Source organism: Pyrgilauda ruficollis, unplaced genomic scaffold (assembly GCF_017590135.1).
Source record: "Pyrgilauda ruficollis isolate IOZ18807 unplaced genomic scaffold, ASM1759013v1 scaffold93, whole genome shotgun sequence".
Taxonomy (NCBI): Eukaryota; Metazoa; Chordata; class Aves; order Passeriformes; family Passeridae; genus Pyrgilauda; species Pyrgilauda ruficollis.
The window spans coordinates 3,598,716-3,624,007 of record NW_024531377.1 but is presented as its reverse complement, the minus strand read 5'-3'; the positions used below and the strand labels follow the sequence as shown (position 1 = coordinate 3,624,007).

Below are 25,292 nucleotides of genomic sequence, written 5' to 3'. Positions count from 1 at the left end.
TAAAAAAAATACACCTTCAGCAACATTTCACTCTGATACTTCCACAGTGTCTATAATTCCAAAGAATTTTATAAATTATGTCAGACCCAATCTGCTGCCTGCCTTTCATCAACTCTGATTAAGAGCACTTGGTTACCTTGTAAAAAGAGTTTTGGAATGATGAAAAAAAGAATGCATAAATGCATTCAAAACTCAAAACTCAAGTTACCAGACCAAGGACAGGGTCAATGCTGTCCTGAAACAAGGTTGTAGCGAGGTGGGGGTTGATCTCTTCTCCCAGGTAACATGCACCAGAACAGGATGAAATGGTTTTAAGTTGCACCAGGTTTAGATTGGATATTAGGAAAAAATTCTTCACCAAAAGCATTGTCAAGCTAGCCCTAGGAACAAACTACAAGAGAAGTGTTTGAGTCACCACCTCAGGAGTATTTAAAAGCTGTGTAGATGTGCTGCTTAGGGATGTGCTCAGACTTGTTAATCTTAAAGGTCTTTTCCAACCTAAACAATGCCATGATTCTCTGAGGTGAAGCATTTAAAACCAGAAAGTATCTGTTCCTTTGAGGGCTTTATTACATATACCGCCTTATAATTTTCATTACTCACAGAAGAAAATACTTTCAGCTTTTCTTCACATTTGATTATAGAATAAAAAATTATATATATATATCCATTTGTTTGTACTAATACACACAAAGATTTGCAGCCTGCCATCAAACTGACAATGGAGGGCAGTGAAGTAAGTGCAACTGCTGCTCAACCTGCAGCTCAGGGGTCCCACCCCATTATCTTCAGTAAGTATTCTTGGTTCTTTTTGGCACAAGTATACAGCACATCACATAATATTACAAGTTCTGTCCATTAGCTCAGACAGCAGGATGAAAAATCAGGGCTTCAGCTCCACCACATGCCTGAAATGCTCCCTTCCTAAACAGGGCTCAGAAGAGCATGACACTGCCTTGCCACCGTACTTGGCGAGCTTGTACCTCATCAGAAAACCTGCAGAGAGATCTTGCACATCAAAGAGAAAACATCACAGCTGCCCGTTCTCCTCTTTGCTCACCACCATTCTCAAAGCCTATTTTTCCTTTGCTGGTGACTTACAACATATCATTCTTGTCCTTCATTTCAGCTCCTCTTCACAGGATTCCTTTATACTCTGTTCATAGCAGTATCTCATAAGGACCATATGCTAGAAAACTACTTATTAAAGTCACTCATTTTTCCATCAACTTTGTAAGTCATTCAGCCTGGACAATACATTAACCTGCTGCATTATCTTTTCTGTATTGGTTAGAAACATCAATTGTATTGTTAAAGATTTGTGACCTATATCATGGGGTAAATACTTCTAATTTTTAAATCAGTTAAACAGATGGAACATGAATAACTAACAAGCTGTCTGCAATCTGGACCTAATGCATCTCAGATATCCAGATAATCAATGACATTCAAGTAACTGAATACTAGAAGTGGCTACATGACTTAAGAAAAGAAATGCCCAGAATGCAGTCTCAGCAAATCTTTCCATATCTGCATACTATATTTGTGAAAAACCCTTTGTAAAGGAAACTCAACTTTGACCACAATATTTTATGTGCATTTATCACATTCCCACATCTGCAGTATCAAGAAGTGTCAGTACAGTTTTATTAACAGAGGCCATCCATGTTTAACAAATTGCTTGCAGGAAAAAATAAAGGTGCATTTTACAGTAACTTTAAAATAACTTATGCAATTTAACTATGCTATCTTTTGGCATGTAATCATCTCCTACTGTTAAAATACATGGCACAAAAATGGTGCCACACTAGTACTTGAAATTGAACTAATCGGGGCTTCACTTCCACACTAGTGTTATATAAAGAGGACATCTTTTCATACCAAATGGGGCCCAAGCATTTGGTTCCTCTAGAAGACAGGTGGGGACTGCACAAATCTGCATCAGGGAAAGTCCAGATTGGATGTCAGGAAAAGGTTCTTCACTGAAAGGGTGGTCAGTCACCAGGGAAGTCATCATAGCATCTCACCTGGCAGAGTTCAAGGAGCACCTGACTGGGGCTCCTGATCGTGGTTCGGCTTTAGGCAGTCCTGTGAGGAGCAGGGAGTTCGACTTGATGGCCCTTATGGGCCCCTTCCAACTTGAGATATTCTGTGATACTTCATCTGATATCAAATTCATAAAAATGGACAATGCAAAGGACAAAATCCCTCTGAGCAGAAACAGAGATGCCTTGAACTATACCATTAGCAACTGTGAGAATGCAGATGCTCCACAGGACAGAGTGGAAAAATACACAGAGATTAGGAAAGTTCTGCTGTGGTTTCAGTGTTTTCCAATCCTTCTTAGCCCTCAGCCCAGACCTTTTGTATGCTTTATGTACACAGGACACTACACCTAAGCTAGTATATGGAAACCTGTACTGTGCTAAGCCATTTTATTGTGTGGTATCACACATCAGGCCTAAATTATTCAGTCCTTGTGTTCTCACTGCACCATAGTCTGTAGGCTAAAAGAATGCAAGCAAAAAGCAAAATAAATGCTCACTTAAGGAAGCCTGCTGATACTTTCCCAGGTCAGCAGCTCCTTAGGAGTCATTCGGGTCCATAACAAAGGGAATACTTTGTGCTTCTTCATGCAGCACAAAGCTTTAAATTGTATCAAAACTTGCACATAAACTCACTCTAGTTATCATTCGTCAACAGCACCGTGAGCATCCAATTACAGACACCTTTAGCTACCAACAAAAGATTCTGCTTGGGTGACTTGGGTGACTTTACCTGACTAAACTGCATAAAGCAGAGGATAGAGTGCAGTAGTTTCCCATTCCTGCTCTAAGTGGTGGTGTTATATATGGGCTATGAATAATTAAACAGAAGCAGTAATGTAGAGACAGTACAATATCAGGGAGAAGGAGTGGGAAAGGAGTTGGGAGGCATCCAGTTTTTAAGATAAACAACAGGTTTGATTTTCTAACTTTCCAATAAATAACACCCAATGTTCTGGAAGAATGTGTCTGTCTTTAAGTGTATATCTAATTAGATAAAACTGTCCTGACTGTTCAAAAAAGAAGAGATTATCTAACACATAAATGACTAAGAGTAAATGACCCAGGTTTCCTCTTGACTTACCCCAGCACAGCACACTGGGCCAAGCTATTTTACCATCTATGACTGTGGAGAAATTTCCACATTTGCCCATGCTTCAAGGCCTCCAGGCAACAAAACTGTGAATTCCTGATTTCTGTGAAGCCCTAGTTCATGCAGTACTGGGGACAGTGCCTGATGTTCTCGTGTTTCACCATCCCACCAGTGTCAAGTGAGTAAGGAAACCCCACTTTTGCTTGCCTTTGAGCAAAGCAAAAGCAGCTCTTGCTTTGATTTCCATTCCAGTGTGTCTGCATTGTGCTGCTGCAGAAATAACATGTTACAAGTCCAAGACATGACGTGGGAGCCAAATGGGAATGCATGGGGAAACAGGAGGAATTCAGTAAATCACTAGGCAGAATGAAAGGTTTTGCTAATCAGTAGTATTTATGAAAAAGCAGCAGAAGGCAGTCCCTTCTCATGTGCAGCCTGCAGTAAGACTTGCTATTCAGTTTATGTCAACATATTGTTCAACTGAATTAAATATATTTTGCTTTCTTTGCACAGCATTTCTGGTTTTCTAAAAGCTCCTGGACAACAGGAATTTTCCTAGCAAAGGCACCATTTACTTGACTGGGGAAAAATGGTTGCCTTTGGATTTGCAGATTCTTAAGAAATCATTGATGACAAAAACACAGCAGAGAAACAGCAAAGCTAAAGAAACCATAACAATGCACATCCATTTCTTTGCTAAAATAATCTTCTTATCGGAGCCGACATTTTGGATGACTAACATCACTTGGAAAGGCACACAAAAAGCATCACAGCTCTTGTTCCAAATTGCCAAACAGCAGTGCAAAAACCCACCAGAGATAATAGCTAGCCACACTGACCTTTAAATCAACATTTCAGAGCTGAAAAAATAAACAAGCAGCTTAAAATCTCTAGGAACACAGACACAGTAATGATATGTATCCTATTAGGATGTAATTCTGCACAGAAAAAAAAAAAAAGTGCTCGCACAAAAAGAAAAGCCTGCTATTGAAATAGAGAGATGTGCTGTACATCAAAATTCCCTTACTGTCTTGGGGATAAAGCAAACTACAGCTTATGCAGGTCGAGAATTTGCAGCAATGTATTAAAAATGCTAGCTCCAAGTCTAAAGCTTTTTAAATTCTAAGACCCTGCACTTCTATTTTCCTCACCCCAAAATCCTTTAGAAGAAAACAACACTCAAAGCTGAAATTTCCTTTATGTGTTTTCATTGCAAAGGTAATTTGGAAGTAAGCAGATACCAAACATGGATGTTACAATGAACAAAAGTGAAAAAGAGCTGAGCTGTGCCAAAAAAAAGCCTTTATTTGGTTTTGTGTCACAATTTTATCTACACAGCCTCAGAAATTAGATATCCCCCAAAATGTCACATCTCAAAGAGGGATATTATGGCTGATATTGAAAGCAAACATACACATACACACACACACCTCAAGAAAATGGTATCTACAGTATGTTACCTGAAGCAATGTAAAAGAACAACCTATAATACTAAACCCACTGCAAACAAATTCAATAAATGATTCAAAATTAGAAAAACAAGTAGGAAGGTAAAAGGCCTAACTATGGGATTTGCTATTATATTCATTCATCCTCTCTCTTTTCTACAACTGGATTACTCACTGTTTCTTCATAGCACTATCTTGGTCAAAAATAAAAGCCTTATTCAGTGTGTCTGTATTCAGCAGGGGTCTGGTCCTGATCAGGGCTTTTGAGGCATCAGGGAACCAGACATCCAGGCTTAATAAGGGAAATCACTCGGAAGCTCATGATCCCACTGTACACAAATAATTGGGCCATTAACAGTTTGTTACTCCCAGTGTTTTGCTGTATAAAATTACCACAAGGCAACAAGTATGCAGTTGTGAATGTCCCCTATTTCAGAGATCTGTGGATACTGAAAAGATGCTGGCTCATAGAAAATCACACAGGAAGCCAGGGTGTAAAGTTACTGTGCATATACACTGTTGAGTTTTAATCAGTATAGACTCATAAGCACATTTCTGCAAATTCAATCAGAATTGGGCATTTTGCTGTTGTTCCTATTTCCTAGGTAGTTTTATGTCTAAAAGCCCAAAGCAATGTTTTTAAAATATATTTAATGCAATGGTTTGAGAGCAGAAACTAGAAAAATAAAGGAAAAAATGCTTCCTGAAACAATCTTGTAAAGTACAATCTCTGCTCCTGGCAAGTTTTCTTACACCATGCTCACTTCCAATAATTTAGTTAATAGGAGTACAATTAATTGAATGATTACTATCTGATTGGGTGAATTCTTTAAGCAAATTACAAGATAAACTAAGAGATAAAATTCACAAATACAAATTCACAGTAGTTCTCTTGTTTTTATAGTGAATCATCTGATTCAGTCTATTTATTAATTTGATTCAATCTGTGAGGTGCCCATTTAAAAACCACCATGCTTTTTCTATTGCCTTGCACTAACAGATTCTGAACATTTGTTTTAAAATTATTTTTATGGTCATGTTCAGCTTATGTTCAGATTATATATTTCATATATATATATATGCATCACTATGTAGTCTACCATGCATTCTACAGAATATCATCTCTTTCAATGTATGTGGAGCCTAACCAACCTTTTTTTGCCCTATCAAAACAATTAACAAACAGCAATGTTAAAAACAAAGATTTTCAAGGTAACTGGAAAAAACCAAAAATGTTCTGGTCTTGCTTTGATTAGTTAGTTTTATCTTTGACTTCCCCATAGTTCTCATGCATTTATTTCAGTACCAAACTATTCCAAATTTTATGTTAATTTAAGTCACATTCAAGTCTTAATGCTTTCTTCATTTCCTTTGCTCTGCTTCATTCTCTTGAGGAAGAATATAGGATGTGCCTACAAACGCCTGCTTTAGCTTACTCTTTACTGAGAACACAATTAGAAACTTCTTCAAACGAGGTTTGCAGCAGAAGGTTTCCTTGTCAGTGCAAGAACAATGTTGTCAACAAGCTAGTCAGATACAGTGGCCTATGTCTCACCTGTGAAAATATAACTGTGGAACCTTCTAAAAAGAATATTCCATTGAAGAATTGGTATCTCTCAGCCAAGGAACAAACAGAGAGCACGTGAGCATGTGGGAAAAACTCATTACAGGAGCAGCAAGATATGTGTATATATAAAGCACCCAGAGATATACCATCTTCTTGGAAAGCATTCTTTCAATATTCAGTGCCTTAATTGTGGTTTGGAAGGATATTATTTGGCCACTTCATATTCAAAAATTCATTTCCTAAATTATGCCATTTTTATAGAATATGGACAATTAGATGATTAACTCTACCATTATATTATTGCTACTTACAAAATGCTATAAATGGCATTACGGACTGTTAAACCTCTTTGGTTACAGAACGCATCTTAAATTTTATTTTGAATTTTATTTGATCTGATGCACTGTGTAAAATCAGAATAGCATAACAGCACATGACATCACTCAAAAGCAAAGCAAGCTAAAGCAAAGGCTCTGGGATGGCTGGAAAGTAGCTTTTTCTGATGCATTTTAAAAATACATCAATACAGTGAAACAGCACATGAAAACCTAAGTGTCAAAAAAGATGAATCTTGCCCAATACGTAGCTGGAGAAAAGCCCTACATCACTCCAAAATCTCCAAAGACATGCAGAAAACAACCTCCAGCTGAGAGACTGTGAGGAAGAACAAGCAGGCTCTACCAAACAGTGTGAGACTCTCCCACGGATGTGTCATCTGAACTGCCAGTCAGAGATTCTACAATAAAATACCTCTTCCAAAGGCCTGCATCCTCTTCAGATGCTTCATCTCCTCCATGGGGGACCATGAAAGGAACCCAGCCTGAAGAGCTGAGCTGTACAGATGCTGCATAACCCACTGGTTACAGCAAAGGAATGCAAGATCAGGAAAACACGCCAACTTAATTTGCTCTGATTTGTTCTGTGAGTTTGGACAAAACAACCTCTCCCTCCATCACTTATTGTTTGTAAAATGGGAAGAATGAAAGAAGTTAGCATCTCATCTCACACTTTTGATGTGCATTTTGGAGAGGGAAAGGGGTAGAGAACAAATGGAGTCCTTATTATATAGAAAGGATAAGGAAAGTTTAATGGAACACAGGCTTGTTGGCTTTGGTTGTGGGATTTTTTTTTTTCCCTGACAGGGGTGGGTGGGAGAAACCTATGATGCCCTTCTTGGATGAGACAAGCTGGGAAACAGGTCCCTAAGCTTTTCTTCCCTACAAAAGGAAAAAAAAAAAAAAGGCATATGAGGTTACAGCCAACTTAAGCTGCATTTCTGCTGCAAAGTAACTGGATGAGACAAGCTGGGAAACAGGCCCCTAAGCTTTTCTTCCCTACAAAACAAAAAAAAAAAAAAAGGCATATGAGGTTACAGCCAACTTAAGCTGCATTTCTGCTGCAAAGTAACAATCCTTCATTCACACTTAAAATTTCTTCAAGAGAGTCTCCACCAGAAATAGCTGGTAGAATAGCAATTCTGCTTGCCATTAGAGAGCATGCTTTTCAACTTCTACTTTCAAAATCACGTAGGTTAACAACTCTATGGTAATTAAGTCTGGCAGCCCATAATTGAATTGCTAGAAGACAAAACATCACAGCTTCTCAAAACACTCAGCCTATTTTAATGTAAGATACTTGACACAGGAACTGTACTAGAAAGTTCAGTAGGTTACAGTTTTATTTTTTTTAATAATACACTCTGTTGGTAAGAATTTTAATGTAAATCCAGCTATAGATCTGCTTTTGCCTGAGCAAAGAAGCTTTATGCTGAAGCATTTCCATCCCTACCTATGGAAGTAGCTGTGGCAGCACAAACATTTCCATGCCAATACAAATGTGTACAGATCCTCCACAGTGCACTGCTTTAGCTATATTCCAATTGAGTTAAGTGTTAAAATTTTCTAGGCTTAGTGACAACAATATTTTACTTCATGGTAGCTGATCCATCATAGCTGTCGGTGTGTATGCTCTTAGCCTGTGGCAAAGGCAGGATAATTTGAGTTGTTTTGCCCTGCTTCATTGAAAAACAAGATGACTCAAATTACTTTGAGCTTGCTTCAGGCGAGGCTCACACACTTGGACAGCTATAATGGATCAACTGACGTGTAGTAGAAGATTGGTGGGGCTGAGCCCAGTGCTGAAATAGAGCAAGCGTCCTCTTTTTTCCCCCCTGGCATTCAACTTGAGCCTTTGTGAGCTACAACATGTGAGTGAACAGATGAGTGAAAAACAACAACTAAAAAGCTCCAACATCTTGCAGTCTTCTCTGAGAGTAATGTTAGCCATGGAATAACTTGAATCCAGAGATGAAGATCTGGACAGAGTTACTCAGTTATCTCTGCTCCTAACTACTCCAGGCTTGTCAGCTTTGCTTATTCTCCTCTTTTTTCTTTGTCATCTTGTCCTTTCCTTACCTGTTCCTGTCCAGTCTGCTTCAACTATAATTCCCTCCTTTAGCAGCCTTAGTGACCTTTTCAAAACAGGGAAGTCTTCAAGATATGTCCACTAATGGTCCCTGCAACACCTGCATACTTTACATTTGTACACTGAATTATGATGGTATTTATCTTTTCCATCTGCACTAAGCAAAACTTGAATTAATATTATCTCATGTGGCAACCATGATCTGACATTAGTCCCTCTGGTTACCCTCCCTAACTTTTCAATAAATTCATCTGACAGCGCTCAAATTATCCCCAAATTTCAATTTATTTTTCACATACACATTGAGGCACATTTAACCATTAAAATTCAAATATTACTGTAAGTTCATCCAACACAACCAAACCGTCCATCATTAAAACACATAACTATTTCCAGTGAAGTCTTACTCGTTATCACAAGAAGACTTCCACAAATGAAACTGTTGAGAAAAAAATGAAAACCATCTCCTAGTCATTATCAGGTCATCCCACACTACCTTGCATGTTCCTTGGTACCTACTGCAACAGTATGTGTTCCATAGCACATTCTGAACATGACTGCACCATAATCTGTATCACTTCCCAAACTACTCCTAATTAATTGAGAATAGATGAGAATATTAATTGCTCCTATCTATTACAAGTGCTGTAGAGAAGTCCTATCATGTCAGACCATGCAGGAAACTGTCAATGCCATTAGAAATTCTCCTTGAAAACTGATACTGCAGAATGTGTCAGTAGCTTCTGATGATGTCAGATGAGAAACTGCAGCAACAGCCAAGAGCAGAGTAGTGCTCCCTGGAGACACCAGCTTTGGCAAGATGTACTGAAATGCTGCAAGAATGTTTCTGAAATTGAGATTACTGAAACGTAATATCTCTTTTTGAAAACTTTACTGCACACAATTCATCAAGCCAAAGCTACAGTTCCAGGAAGAAAGGACCATCTGTTTTTCTTTGGACTTCTTTTTTTAAGGCTCACCTTTAATCAATTTTAAAGTTTTTCATACACTGGAATGCAAAGAATTAATAACTTAAGAACTAGATAAATGACTCAATGTGTCTCCTTGAAATAGTGAATCCTCTAATTTTAATTATAATTAACTAGAAAATAACAGCCTACTTGTAATACAGACTCATTAAATCTGATACCTTTACACTTTTAACCTACAAAGGGGGCCACAAGAACTCTGGATCTATTTCCATTCCCAGCTTTGCCTTTCACCTATCATATATGCCACTGGAAAGAGCATAATCTCTCACAGACCTATTTTTACACCCAAATGGGAAATTACTTATGACAACAAAAGTGCTATGCTGAATCGAGCAAGGCTTTCAGAAACATGGATATGGAAGGTTTGCATTACAAACCTTATCTTAAACATAATTTTAAATTTAATGCTTGTTAAAAAAATAAAAGCCTTTGAAAGATCATAAAAAATTGCACAGAAAGAAATATGGTATAGTCACTCAAATATTTCTGAAACTCAGAGCATGATTACCATTATGTTAAGATTTATTAGAAGATGCATTTAGCCAGTGTATCAAACTTCCCTAACCCTATACATCTGACTATGTACAACTAATCCATATAAATACATGAAAAGATAAATCTGAAAGACATGATGAAAATAGCTCAGTGAATTATCACAAATATTATATCTTAAATGATCAACATCTAAAGTATCAATTACAGATGAAGTGCACTGAAATTGTCTGGTTGATTTCCAAGTGATCTTCTGGCTTTTACAAGCTCATAAAAAAAACCCAAAAAACATTTAGTTAAAAACCACAGGACACAACTTAAAAACAAGCCAAAAACCTGAATAAACACTTACTAAGGGTCTATCATATAACACAGCATGGCTGAGAGCAATTAGTGGGAGAAATTCTGCTGTCACTGATGAGATTTAGGGTTCTCCTCTTTGGACACCATTCTCTGCAGTGATCCTGCCCTAACAAACTTCCTACAGATTCATCTTTTTCCATCAGTCTTCATTTAATCCAAGAGTCTCACTTTCTAACAATTACATAGATACACAGAATACTTTATTTTTGCAAGAAAATGCCACCCAAAACACAGCCTGACTGAACACAGAGACATGCATTTTTAAGGCCTCTTTTTTAGATACACTAAGATAAAACAGAAGTTTATCTTTCAGAATTTTAGGACATCAAATCATGGCTTCAGTGAAGGATGCAGTTTAGCTGAACTCCCCTTCCGTGATTAACAACCCACCATTAACAGTTTACTGAAAAATAAGCTATAATTCACAAAATTGCAACCGAAGTCCTCAAAGCCCATGTACTGTGGAGAACTCTTGGGGATCTGGCATAAAAATAGTTGTTTATAGCACTACAGACCCAAGTGTCAGCTCTACCACCAGAAATTGTCATCCGGTGACAGAAACAACAGGAACAAATGTCTGCATGTGTCACCTCTACATCACAAAGTAGAGGATGAGCCCAGAATTTTGTTAGTGGCTTAAGATGCTATATCAGAACAAAGATGGCATCATGGTCTGCTAATAGTGACCTGACACAGATCCATCTGCCTGAGCCCACCAATCAAATCTATTAGATGTGCTCAGTTTATGCAGAAAACTGAGAATTGAATTTAAAAAAAATAAAATTTAAAAAAACCCAAAAACATCCCAAAAACCTATCTCTAAATGACTCCTAACATCCTTTCAGGAACTGCATTTTACCAAGTATAGCTTAGCATCCAAGCTCCTGGAGCTGACCTTTCAATTTTATTAATGGCATTAATAAGCACAGATACAAAAGGGTTTTTTAATAACAAGACATATGTTACTTTTGAAGACAGAAATCTAAGAATTTTCCCCAGGATACTCCTGACTTCATCTTCCATCATGCTATAAAAAGTTGCATACACAGCTGATTCCAAGATTTCAAAACATCTTTGCTGTATAATGAAGATACCCAATATGCATTTTCTCATTTCCTGTCATGTTAAAAGAGATTTTTCATTTGTCAAGTAAAATTGACCTTAATATGTGGCTGTTAGGGAAATAAAAGTACATTACCCTTTTGCTGCTGTTACTTAAAGAGCACTGAATGCAACACAATGCAACAGTGAATGCAATCCAATGCAACAGTAGGAGAGCTCCTCAGGATGGAATCCTGCCAAAATTATCTGCTCAGATAAATGGCCTGACAAAAGGCAACCATAAATAAGGTTACTCTTTCGACATCATAAAGTTGACGCATATCCTGCCCAAGCTAGTTTTGTATAAAACAGCAAATAAATCTAAGAGATAAATAAAATGCAGAGATGCTTTTATTTCAGATAAGTCTGCCTATTTATTCAGAAACCATTTGTGCAACAATTTTTGGACTATCTGAAACAATTTCTCTGAATACGTGCAACTCAGTCTCTTTCCAGCCTACATCACTATAAATCCTGATGATTTCATATCCTGCACAGAATATTTTGCATAGCCAAGTTCAATTTAAAATTAGTTATTAAAATGAACCATTAACTTTGGAATTGCCTACAGGGCTTTTTTTTTTAATCTTCACAATAGTTTACATTGGATAATGAAGAAAGAAGCTTGATGAGAGCATTTGCAATATGGGGGTGAAATAGCACCCAAACCACAATGCTGAAAGAGACTTTGAAAAAACTCAAGATCATTTTTCATCATCCTGAAAAATACTTTTGGTATGTAAAGCAGAAATATATTTACCTACGAGCAACAGCAGCACATGCAGTATCTTAAAAAAGAAATGCTTAGGCATGTGGTCCAGGTGTCCTCTGGAGATTTACAGTTTAATCGCTCCACATGCCACATATTTTACACAAGTTTTTTTTTAAATCCTGAAACAGAATTTAAACCTATGTCATTTAGCGGGTTATGAACTGTGCTGGACATAATTTAAACATACTTTTCTTTCAAATTAAAGGGTTTAGTGACATACCAAATCCCGGAATGCTTTTGAGACTGGATTTGAGACAGATTTTTTCAAGTCTGAGGTAGCTGTATCGCAGCAGGCAGTTCCACAGGAACATCCAGTCCATTCGTGTGCGATGGTTCATGATAATGACACTCCTTTCTCCAGGAACAAATCCATCTCCAGTGACAACCACCTTGGCACCACACACCATTTCCAGCAAGGCCTAGAAATAGTATCTCAGTATTATGGCTTTACTCCCAGCAGAAAAACATCACCCCATTAGCAATAAAAATTAATTTGAATTATATCATTTCACTTATTCGCTCACATTACAACTGGTAAACAAACTTCTGTTTTCTAATAAAGCAGCCAGCTTTTGTCCAGTAATAGCTGTTCATTGGAAAAGGAAGCAACAATTAAGCAGCACTTCTTAAAAAGCACTCTATTCCCATCACTGCATTAAACTTACCTTTCCCTGGTTTTCCAGGAATACTATAATGTAGGAATATAAGTGATTCAGTATGGATTATAACTTGATAGGTAATCTAAGGAGAGATTGGCTGCACAAACATCTATTGCCCCTAAGGTCAGGGTAAGCGACAGCACACTGTCCAACCTGGTCAGCACAGAAGAAGAAACCAGCAAAATGCCATAAGAAAGAGGCCTTCAAATTACCTCCTTACCCTCTCTTCCCCATTCTTTCTCCAAAAAAAAAACACCCAAACCAAAACAAAAAACCACAAAAAAACCCACCAAAAACCACAAAAGAACAAACACTGGGGATTTAAACAGAGCTCTAGAAAGTAAAACAACTTCTGTTCATATTTCTGCCAGTTCTGTGTATGCCTAATATAAGCCAAACTAAACTCAAACAGTTCAGACCCATCTCACTGTCCCATCCTGCTGACTCCTAGAAAGGAAATAAAATATGATAGCAGAGTGAGGAAGGTGAAAATTTCTTACATCACAGAGGTCAGGGTCAGAGTTTCCCTGCTGGAGTCCAACTGGCACAAGAGCACTTTATTGTCTGGAGACACAAACCAAGAACCTGCTTCTCCTGACTAAGAATGCAGTGAGCGTAAGGACACAAACCTAAGGCAGACAAGGTCTGAGCCTCAAAATGGTTGGATACAAAATCTTTTTGAGATTCCTTTCCTGAACCTAAATCCCCAAGGTTCTCAGAAGACAGAACTGTTTTCACAAAGATATTAAAATTATTTTGGTCTAGCTCTAGTGTGGGCTAAAAATCAAACTTCTAGACTGAAAAAGTTATCACAAATTAGTTTTAATAAGCCAAAATTATAAAGCCCAGGCAACTAATCAAAGAAAAGACTAGTATTAGATTTTGGGGGGTTTGAAATTATGAAAAAAATTGAAGACAAACAGAGAAAGAGTTATTTTGTGACAGTACCAGTTCCCAGTTAAATTTCATCATGACAAGAAATAATCTATTTCCTTTACTGTTGATTATATCAGCCCTCCTAATTTCACTGCATTTAGTAATGATAAAAACGACAAAAGTTTTAAAATAAGAAACAGCTGAGGTCCCTTTAAAACACACAAGGAAGAAACAGCAAAAGCAGAAACTATTTGATCTACAGTAAGAACAGAACTTCCTTTATGCCACAAGACACATACATCTCACACCAATATGGCATTTTACTTCAGAAAAAGTTAAACAAATCTCTAATGGCCTAGAGGAACAACGTTCCCTGGCTTTTAGAGAACGGAAGAAGAGACAGATCCCATTCACATTTCCTTTCCTTTGGAACAATTCAGGGAAGAGCTTTGTTATTGATTTCCAGATTCATATAGCTGTAAAGCTGATGATACGTGAGGAATACATCCTTTCTAGGGGGAGCTCTTCTTTTTCCCCTGAAAACATTTATCTCTAATTCAACTACAAGGGCTAAATTCTACAAGGATTAAGTACCAGAATGGTGAAGGTTGACAACAATGTACCAGACAGTGGATAATTTTCCTAATACAACACTTGGAGCACAATTCAAAGAAACAGTGTACAAGACAACTCATTTAGGAAGTTTACAGTTTAAAAAAACTTCCTTCTGTTTATTAAAGTTTCACCTACTCTTCTCTGCATCTGACTGACACTGGATGGAGAAGATCAAAAAGGTCAAAAAAAGACCTTTTCAAGCATAAAATGAACACACAACATTAGCTGATTTATAAATTAAACTGTGAAAGAAGAGGGGAACTGCAAATAGGCACACAGTTTACAACACTGAGCTAAACCCAAAGTCTCCACAGACAGTAAGTGTGCAAGGGCCTGTTTAGACAGAAGCATAAATAACTTTAAAAACCTTAAAATAAAATCCAAAGTGCTAGTGAGCAAGCTAAATTGTGGGATTATGGAGAGTTGCCCAGCCCTGGATTATGAGCCACTTACCACAGGGAGTGTGAGCCAAGTGGCCACAATGCAGTCGGTGATCCAGCGGTACCAGGCTGGCGAGATAAACATCAAAGGCAGAAAAGGGCCCAGCATGAATATACTTCCAAAGAAACTTCCCAAGAATAGTGCAAGTGCAAAGTACATCCCCTTCCATGACACCATGGCTCTGAAAAACAGGGTTGGCATTATGTTAGAGAGAGACAAACTGAAAGAAATTATGTAATTCTTCATGTCCACAAGCCCGGTCTGAGGTAATATTCCTCCTTTTTTCCACAGCTAACAACACAGGACAACAGTAAACACAACCAAAATGTTCTTCTTCCCCGGCAGCAGTAAGAGAAGGACTTTATAAACACAGTGATTTGTAACGTGAATTGGGATATTAAAGGGGCCATAAAAGTATCAGCTACCTCATAATTTTCTCCCATTACTACGATATGTAGTTCCACTCAAAACCTTCAGCAAGCTATTTTTATTTATCCAAAGGTACAAAAGGGCTATTAAGAGAACACCAGTGACATTAAACTTTTTGGCCATTATCTTTTTCTGTGGAGAAATACTCATGTTACCATGTTCTAAAGACAGGAAACTTTGCTCTTCTATTTCTCCATTTCATTTCTTCTTACTAAACACAGTGTTGCAGAAACTCATCTTCCCCATCTATGTGTGACCTCCCTCACAAACCACTCAAACCTGGCAAGACTGACCAGCCCTTTCAAACAGCAGTTCCCTTTTCATCCCAACAAGGCAGGCAAGCAGTGGCTGAACCCTCCCAACCCACCCTGGCTTAGAGAACTCATCACTTTTTGAAGTCTGCTGTACTTCAACTGCCCTTATCAGTTATTTTCCAACTTGCTGCACCAAAAAGCCAATAGCCTGTGTTTCTTAAGGCATAGTCTAGACTTGAAATATTTCAGTGTCTGTGCTATCAGCTATACTGTCTTATTATAAATTGAAATGTACAGTACACTGAGCTTCTTAGTGCATTATGGCAGAACACTCAGCAATCCTCCAAGCATTTGTAATAGCTACAAGCTTTCACAATTTAGCAACTACTACCAGCTATGACAAAGCAAATGTGGAAATATCAATTCTCAAAATTAGGGCCTAAAAATAGACTGTTTTCATCTATTTAGGACTCAGCCAATTGTTTATAAAACCAAAGGTTAAGCAGAAGTCACTTTTTAGTCACTTTAGTGAATTCCTTTTTTTGACAGGCTATTTTAGAAATTTTAAGAGCTCAGATAGACAGGACTTCAGGACAAGAAAAACAGGAAGCTGGTGGGTTTAATTTTAAAATGAGCAATGGAAAAGCAATCCATTAAGCCTTGTGTATTGTAACATACATGATTTATCTCAAGCATGTTTTGTACAATGTCCATAACAGTGATATTTGCACAGCAAAGTATTTGACAGTCGAGAAATGGCAACACTAGGGTTGCTAGCAGATGAAATTTGCTTCTGCTACTTCATCTTGAAATAACAAGAAAGTAGCTCTACTCTTGAGATACTTTTAGGTTTAAACAATTTCCTAAACTGTATGGTATTTGGAGAAAGGCTGATACAAGAGGCCATGCAAATTTTTAATGCAAGGATATAGGAAGCTGTATTTAACTTTGCTTCTGCAGCACAGTAAAAAAAGCAACACTAAATACAAATGTTTGCTGATCGCTGTATTGGAAAGATTTTGACACAATGAAATTTGAATTCAAACGAATACATAATATTTATGTCCTGGAGTACAGTGCTCTCTCTTTTCTGCCAAAACCAGGAACTAAGTAACCATGTCTGCACATATGCATGCACTAAGTAGGATCAATTCTGACACACTAAGAGATCCTTGAAGAGTAAGGCCCTGGAGGAAATTTTCTTTTTGTTAGGACTTTTTCTATTTGTTATTGCAAACCTCTGTGGGGGAAGTCCACGATAAAGGCAGAAGAGGACAAAAAAAAAAAAACCAAAACAAAAAACCCAGAAAAAACCAGGAGCCAATAGAGAGGGGGTCTGGGGGGAATTATTAGTTGCAACAAGACCAGAAGAAAAAGCCTTCTCTTGACATCAAGATTTGAGACCTACTAAAAAGGCAGCAGACAGAATTAAAATTCTATGTGCTTGACCTGAACAGGCATTTTTTGAGGAACAAAGGTATCCAAACAACTGGAAACAGCTTTAAGACAGGTAAAACCTGCTACTAGACACAGAACAGGAGTTTGTTAGGCTTTAGCCAGCTGCTCTGCTCCTCTGTGCGGCTCTCAGAGCCATCAGTCAGACGCAGTGACATTTGCCAGGCAGACACTGCGGCTCCAAAAGGCTGCCAGACAACAGGGACAGAGGACACGCTCCAGTTCCAAACACCTGACGGCTGCACACAGGTACCCCCAGAGCTAATCAGAGGAGATACTGCTCTGTCATCCTTCTAGACTCCTAGAAAAGCAGTGTGGGTCACTTATTAGGGGCTGTCTTTTACACAGTTTACAATGGTCCTTCCCTCGATTTAAGGAAAAAAAATCTTGTTGTATTTTCTGTGAAAGACTGTCTCATAAACACTTTTTATTTGTTTATTTGTTTTAGATGAAAAACTGTTAAACACAACCAAAGATTTAAGGAAAAAAAAATCTTGTTGTATTTTCTGTGAAAGACTGTCTCATAAACACTTTTTATTTGTTTATTTGTTTTAGATGAAAGTATCTGAGCTATGGAAAAGACCTGAGGAAGTTCTGCATTTCCCCTTCTTCAACCAGCACCAAGCAATACTTTCTTTTACATTCCAGTGTATACATTGCAAGTTACAGTGCATTCCAGTGGGTTAAATACTGTGCTGTTTATTTCTAGACACAAAAGATACCACGTGTGTTTTCAATTGATGCCTTTTATCACTCTTAAAGCCACATTTTTAGTGTGATAAATACCCCATTTTGGTTATTGCTTCTATATAACACATTATATATCTTTACACATGCATTTATCTAGAATAACAGATAGACTTGGACTTTGAATTATTTCCATCACAATGAAGGAGAGAAATGGAGGAAGTTTCAGCAGATCCAACTGGGAGTGCAGTGCACAAGTTTGTAAGGGTTGAGGATGTTGGGCTGGCACACAGCTGGGCCAGGCCAGGCTCTGCAAACCCAAGCTGTTGTATAAAGTTTACCATTCCACACACCTACCACCAAGGACAGAAGGGAACTGACTATTTTCATCCTTTTGCACTCCTCAGCCCTTAAATACCTACCTTAGAAACAAACTGTCTCTAAGATATGTCAGCCATCCCAAATCTAACAACTGAATTCAACAAGTAACAGCTACAAATCAATGCAAAATACATGCCTGCAACCTCAAAACATGATAAAAACCAGCCAAAGAAAGGAGTACTTAATGAGGACTTGGAAAATGATCTAAAACAAATGTGAAAAATCTCAAAACAAAGAAAATTGGAGCTGACTCATGTCAGAGATTAGACAACCAAGGAACGAATTACAGGATTGAACAGGAAGCCTGAAGAGGATGCAAGCATTTTCAAAATACAGAAGTATTCTCTTACTGCTGCTGACAACTCTCTTTCTAATGCAGCAATCTCCCTCAACACTGAATTTAACACGTATGATGATCTTTATATATCTTAAAGCCACTTTCCATTAGCTGTGTGGGTCAGAGCTGAGGGAAGACAGTCAAAATTATTTTACAATTCAGACTGAAAGCTGCACACAGTGATGAAGACAGCACCCAGCACCCTCATACTGGGCTTGTAGTTCTTCATCTATTTCATGGCAGAACTCCAAGTTATTGGGGTACTGTACTTCACATATTCTTGTTGCCACAGCAGAAGGAAAACATACTCTGTCTCCAGGTAACTGGAAATAATAATTCTTTAAATACAATTTTTGCTTTCTATTTCAGTTAATTTGAAAAATTCTTGGCTACAAGGGTAGAAAATACTTTCCCAAACAGTTTTTGTAAACTTAATTTTTATGAGACTATTTACATGAAATTATTTCGATAATCTTATGCAAACAAAACATTTGCATAGTAAGATAAAGCAAAGATATCTTCCTGTGATGCGATTTTGGCTTGTTTTGTTTAACATCTAAATGCTTTTATTGAAGGTACAGCTGGAATGACAGACAAACCACAGCTTGTTGTGATGATGATTTTCAAAAGGTACTGTTCTCTACAACAAAACTTTTCTTCACAACTGCTTCTGTGGCTTGTAAGTGGGCAAAGGATGCAAAATAAGTATCTGATAAGAAACAAAAAGGTTCTAAACTTTAAGGTCTGGAAGTCTCAGCATAGTCAACACTCACCAGACGATTCAAATTTCCTTAACAGCTCCCAGCTAATTCAAAGTGCTTGTACAAACAGGTTAATTCATCTTCCAGGCTCAATGTAAAACAAGATTTTAGCCTCAGCATAGCACTGAGCAATACTACCTGACAAACAGAGCCAGCTGCCTGATAAAAAGAGAAATTTTCAAGCACTTAGTACTACGAAGTGAGGAAATCAGGTTTTATTACACCATTGAAAAAATAAAGAAACACTCTTCAGTGCCAATAAAACAACTGGTCAGCACATTTCCATTCAATCAGTATGGGCAATAAAACTGCTCATTAGTCTTCAAATCTGAATGGGAAATACTAGGCACTGGATTTAATGCTTCTTCCAGTCAATTACCAGTAGAAAAGGTAAACATCTTCAATTAAAATCAAGCAGAAACTCACACAGACAGCCAGTGATGCCTCTTCTCTAACAGCTCTGCAAAGAAAGTAAGCACTTAACTCCAAACTGACTTAACTTCTGCATTTCCTCCAAGCAGGGCAAGTGAAACAGGTGAGCTGTAAATTCCAGCTCCCATGTTCAATTTTGCATTTGGAAACATAATTTCCAAATCAGAAGATACCATTTTCATAACAATTTTTAAAACCTTTGATCTGGGTGCCATGAATTGAAGTTCCAGGAGGTGGGCAAGAGAGGAAAAAAGTTTGCCAACTGCTTAGGTGTCCATTAAATGAACCAGCAAATGAATCACCCAAACTTTCACTTGTTTATTGTTTTTTTACGTTACTAAACAAAATCATCTAGACAAGAGAGCAGGCAGATTGACAACCCTTTCCAGTTTTAGTGATGCAAATGAGAGGTCTGAGCAGGTGCTGAACATCAGCCAAGCAAACGAAGTTTCAGTGCAAATGACACATCCTAGCAGAACGTTTCAAGCCCAACAAAATCACCATGCTTTTCTATTTGAGCATTTTATGATTTTCTTCCACAACAGCATTTCAAAGGAAATTTTTATCAATTCTTGCACCCAGAGCAGGAAACTACTTTCTATGTAGCACTGTATTTAAAAAGAAACTTGCTCGCAGCAAGTTTGTGCAGACTGACTTAGTTGTATTTCCAGATCTACAACTCACCCCATCTCTTTGATCACATAACTTCTCACTTGTGCCTCAGTTAAAAAGAACTGCAGAAATAGAAGAGGTTCTAGGGGAAGCAATGGCAGGAGGAAGCTGAATTATTAATTGCAGATATAGCCACTCTAATCAGAAGTCCACGCAACACAGGCAGGAAGCCCCATCAGTCTCCACAGAACTCTTTATGAACTATATTTTGTTTCTGATCCTTCTCTTGGGCACTTCAGTATTTTAAGATATGCACAGATCACTATCACCAAAAAAATATGTGAAGAAACAGGCACTTGGCCACTGAAACTACTTCCTTTTTATACAATTCTTGCATTTAAAAAACTTAAGAGATACATTCAACATAAAGCAATATAGGATAGGGCAATAAAAGGGCAATACTTGTCATCACAAGCCATACCCCTGGCAGTATAGCAGATATTAGCTTACACATAAAATACAGAAAGTACAAAACTTAATGAGCAATTTCTGTAAATATTACGACTAAAATATGATTATTACTGCATCTTACAATTTATTATCTCTTTTATTTGCCAAGACTTAATCTGACTATTATAATTCAATAAAAAATTTAATAGAATATTGAATTTGCTCTTCCAAAGTAATTTTGTCTTCCCAAATGCAAAAATGCTGGCTGAGATTCTTTGCAGTACAGCCTTTAGACACTGTAAGCAGGTAATTCAGTCAGGGTACAGACATCAAATCAGTCTGATACCTTTTCACCCTCATTTACCTGTTCTCTTTCCACTGTTGCCCCAGACAACCATTAGACCAATAAAGCTTGAATGAAAGCATGAGCTAAGGCATTTGAAATAATTTGTAAGAGGGTATCATGCAATAGCTACAGCTGCTTCCTGAAAAAAAAAAAAAAAGAAAAAACAAACAAACAAACAAACAAAAAAAACCACCCCCCAAAAAAACCCCAATGATTTATGGAAAAGTAGCTTGCTTTTATTCCTTACTATAATCAGACAATCTAGACGAATTGCAAGTTTGCTGTAGGAATAACTGCTCAAGAGCTTTTACTCCCAAAAGCTACCTCATTTTTTTTTGTTATGCATATTGCACAGACACTAATAATTCTGAATTCCTTCTTCATGGCTTTCCATGCATGGAGCTGTGCTCTGCACTATCCATCAAGCTGCTGGGGCCCCACAAGCCTGTATTAAACAACAACCAATATAAATAGAGTGCCCTGGCTGACAAGTCATCAAGAATAGGTTTGGCACATGAAAAACAGCTGCTGTATTCCTCCCATCCTCTCTTTAAATAAAAGAAACAAACAAAAAACCAACATAACCTTGCGATAAACATGGAGCAGTGTCAGTTTTAGGGGTTTATTACGTACTTTATATAAAACCTTCAAGTCAGCTTGAGGCCCACTCTACTTTTCAAAAAAGTTACTTGTGGTCAACAGCTGGCAAATCTGAGTCCTTTGGTTTTCAAAGTCTACAAACCAAAAAGCTGACCAACATTGATGGATAACAAATCCAAGTGGAAATTATGAAAACCAGATAAAATATTCCACTTTGTAATTGGAGATGTTACAAACAAACCAATAAATCAATTTCTTTTTCCCTGCATAAGGGCACCCCAACACTTTAGTTCAGAGCTATTCTTGGTGGGAAGGGGTGACATTTATAATTTCAGAAGTATCTATTTCACAATAAAATCCTCAGTGGGGAAACAGAAATAAAGGACTTCATGCTGAAGAACAGTTACTCAAATAGAAAACTAGTAATTTTCACAGGAGTATCTTTAAATCTCTGCCACTGGCACTGAACTAAAAATCACTCTCAGAGAAGGAGACACTAAGAAACTTCAAGTGGCTTTTTTTGCCCTCATCAAGACAGAATTTTCTCATCAGGTTAACAACTCAAGAAATACAGGAAAGGCATATGAAGAAAACTCATGTAGCCTGGGAAAACCAGTGGCTATCATCAGGACAGTAACAGCATGACAGCTTATGATAACTCATTATTCAGAGAGTGCAGTTATGAAAATAAAGAGGGGGGATGTAAACCCAGACTTTTAGAGGTCTTAAGCAAGGTACCCAGCTTGGAAAAAGTTTCATTGAGAGTTCTGTGTTTGTGACCATTCTCTATAAAAACCTCTCTCAGTTTCATAACAGAATAATATTGACCCAAATAATTCCTCCTTTTCCAGCTATAATGTATGCTGCAAATGAATTTGATTCTGGATGGGTAATACTGCAGTGTCGTTTGTTTTTCTTATCCACTGCAGCTATGTTGTTTTTTAGCATCTTTTATACTGCGACAGTCATCACCTATACAACAACAACAACTGCTAAACTACTTTATTCTTTTTCTCAGTAGCACATTATATGCTGCAAAAGTTCAGCAGGCCCTATGCTAAAAATGCAACAGCAACCTCAGTGAAGCCAGTGAGTTTCCACCTAAAATCAGTTGCAAGATCAGATTATGGATTTTATCTACTCTCAGAATTATTAAATGACTGAAGAAAAAGACTAGACACTTATCTTCATTTGCCCACCATGCAAGTGATTCTGGTTCAACAGTACTTAGATGAGAGATGGAGAAGAGCACCTACAGACAAATTTATGTCACTATTTTTTTCCAATAATAATAAAGATAAATTGCTATTATCAATGGAATATAACTCTGCCAAGCCTCCGAGTCTCTGCAACCGCCTTGGGCTTTTAAAAATGTATTTTCAAGACAAATATCAAAGAAAAAAACATTTGCAAGTAACGTTAAAAATGTCCCAGCCATTTAATCGGAAAATTCCATTTGAGAACTTGAAATTTTGCAGAGCTGCCTTTGTGTCAGAAGTACACAGCACTTTGAAGCATACTTACACATCAGCAAGTATCACAAGTTTATAACAACTTTAAAAGTCACATAAATTATAGTTTTCTAGTGAGCTGTGCTTACAAGCTGGCTGCTTTCCAAGGTAAGCATAGAACAAACAATAGATGGGTTACCTGGCAGACTCCAAAGCAAAAGAAGAAAAACGCAGCAGTTCTGCAGAAAATTTATAAATGTTTCATTCCCACCAGAAGCAGCAGAAAAGAGTTTATTTGCATTTGCTCCATTTCTGGACATGAAACCCTGTTTCAATCTATTATGTTTTGGTGTAGAACAATATCCAAATCATAGCCAAAAACCATGTTGCCAAACTACCATCCCACTATTAATTAACAATATTTCTGCTTCAGGACCTCACAGTCAGAGATGAAGATCTGCTGTGCTTTTCAGTCTTCTAGACAACAGCCTGCACATCTCATTTGCACAGCTCACCAGTAGGATCAGTCAACAGCATATCTGGCTATTTCTAAGATTACATTACAAACCACTGCTAAGGGTAGCTTTAACCCCATCTCCAGCTCTGTAATTTCCTCTTCCCATCAGTTGCAATGGGAAGCTTTTCTCTTCTGACAAGACTCCAAAAGGATGTCCTCAGGGTTTCAGGTGGATTGAGGTCTTCAAAGCCATTTCTATCAGAGCATTTCTGGGTGTAAACCATGGGTATTGTGCTGTGCATGGATGCAGGCTGTGCCTGGGAAGAAGCACAACTAAGTTGGTCCATCTGTACTTGTGCTAGTAAAGCTCCATGATTCAGCAGGGATTCTTATGGCAGCAACCTGATGCAGACATGTTGCTTCTGCTTCCAGGGCTACTGAATGTGATTTGATGAAACATTTTTCTTCAGACTTAAATGCTCTCAAAGCCAGAAAATGTCTCATCAGTACAGTACAATAAAGCACCTCATGTTCCTTGTTAAAGCTGAATGGCTTTGGTCCCTCAAACACCTACAAAGATATGAGCAACCATTTGATTCTTACTTGTAAATTTTTTGGCATTTAGACGCAAAGGATCCAGGGCTATTGACAAATGAGTAACAAAATGTTTTGCATGAAAATTTATCAAGGTCATTTTAGCCTAAAACAAATTACCAGCATAAGAAGCTAAATAAAGTAATTCAGTGCTGAGACAACTGGGGAAGTTTATCTGCCAGTGCTTATGCAATATTTTACTAAGCTGCCAGAAGACAAACAGGGGAAAAAAGCAACATCTAAGACCATGGTTTTTAGTTTTCTAGCCTTTTATTATGTAAAATAGTAGCTCATTTGAAATAGAAACTCTGTTTCTAATAAAGTTTGCCAGAACTGAAAGGAGCTTATAAAAATAAGTAGTTTAAGAGGTGCTGCATTAGAAGTAGTTTTAGAGGTGCTTGGTCACAAAGACCAAGTCAATGTACAGTAAGAATGAGCTTCAAGTCAGCTACAAACACATTTGGCAGTTGCAGATGCTTTAGACAGACGTGCTGGGGCAGACACAGAGATGCTAGTCAATCCAAGAACAAAGTATCCATGAAATAATTACAGAACAGCAAGTGACCCAGTCAGGGAAATAACCTATTACAGCTACTCAGAGACTACTAGATTTTAGACATCTGAGCAACACTCTGGCTTAACAAGAGCTATCAGGAAAAAAGGGGGGAAGAAGGAAAGCCTGCAAGAGCTACAGATAAAGAACCTCCCAACAACATCTGGGGCATTGTTACAGAGCAAGGAAAACCCATTCCGGTCTCTGGCTCAGTACCACTGACGTTGCTACAAAAGTGCCTTAAAAGCTGAAAAGCGATAGTGGAAAAAAACCAAAAAGAACAACTCTTAAAAGACCACTGAAACAAAAAAAAACCAAAAAAAGATTCATTTGGATCATTCAGAAAACTACACAGTACATACACAGAGAATGAGAGGCCAAGAGATAAATAATAACCTGACCTACAGCAAAGCTATCATGTGAAAGATAAAGGAAACAGGTGACAAGGTAGAAATAGTCTAGAAAACGTTATTTATTGGTATCCCCTCTCCCTCTTAAAATAAATAACAATAAAAAGGGAATCTAAGAGGAAATGCAATGAGTCAATCTTTGCACTAGATAAATCTTATCCAAAAAAGGAAGATACTGTTCAAATCTGGCTGTGC

The 25,292-nt window shown here is 37.7% G+C and overlaps 1 protein-coding gene across 4 annotated transcripts in view; it reads right to left on the bottom strand.

Moving 5' to 3' along the window:
• Positions 1–25,292, bottom strand: part of LCLAT1 (lysocardiolipin acyltransferase 1) — a 112,662-nt gene that overhangs the window by 59,897 nt on the left and 27,473 nt on the right. For all 4 annotated transcript variants that reach the window (XM_041489413.1, XM_041489414.1, XM_041489412.1 and 1 more), the window contains 2 exons: positions 14,901–15,069; positions 12,518–12,716 (listed from right to left, as the gene is read on the bottom strand). In XM_041489413.1, the coding sequence (XP_041345347.1) occupies positions 12,518–12,716; positions 14,901–15,065 (364 nt within the window). In that variant the 5' untranslated portion in view covers positions 15,066–15,069. The remainder of the gene's footprint in view (positions 1–12,517; positions 12,717–14,900; positions 15,070–25,292) is intronic.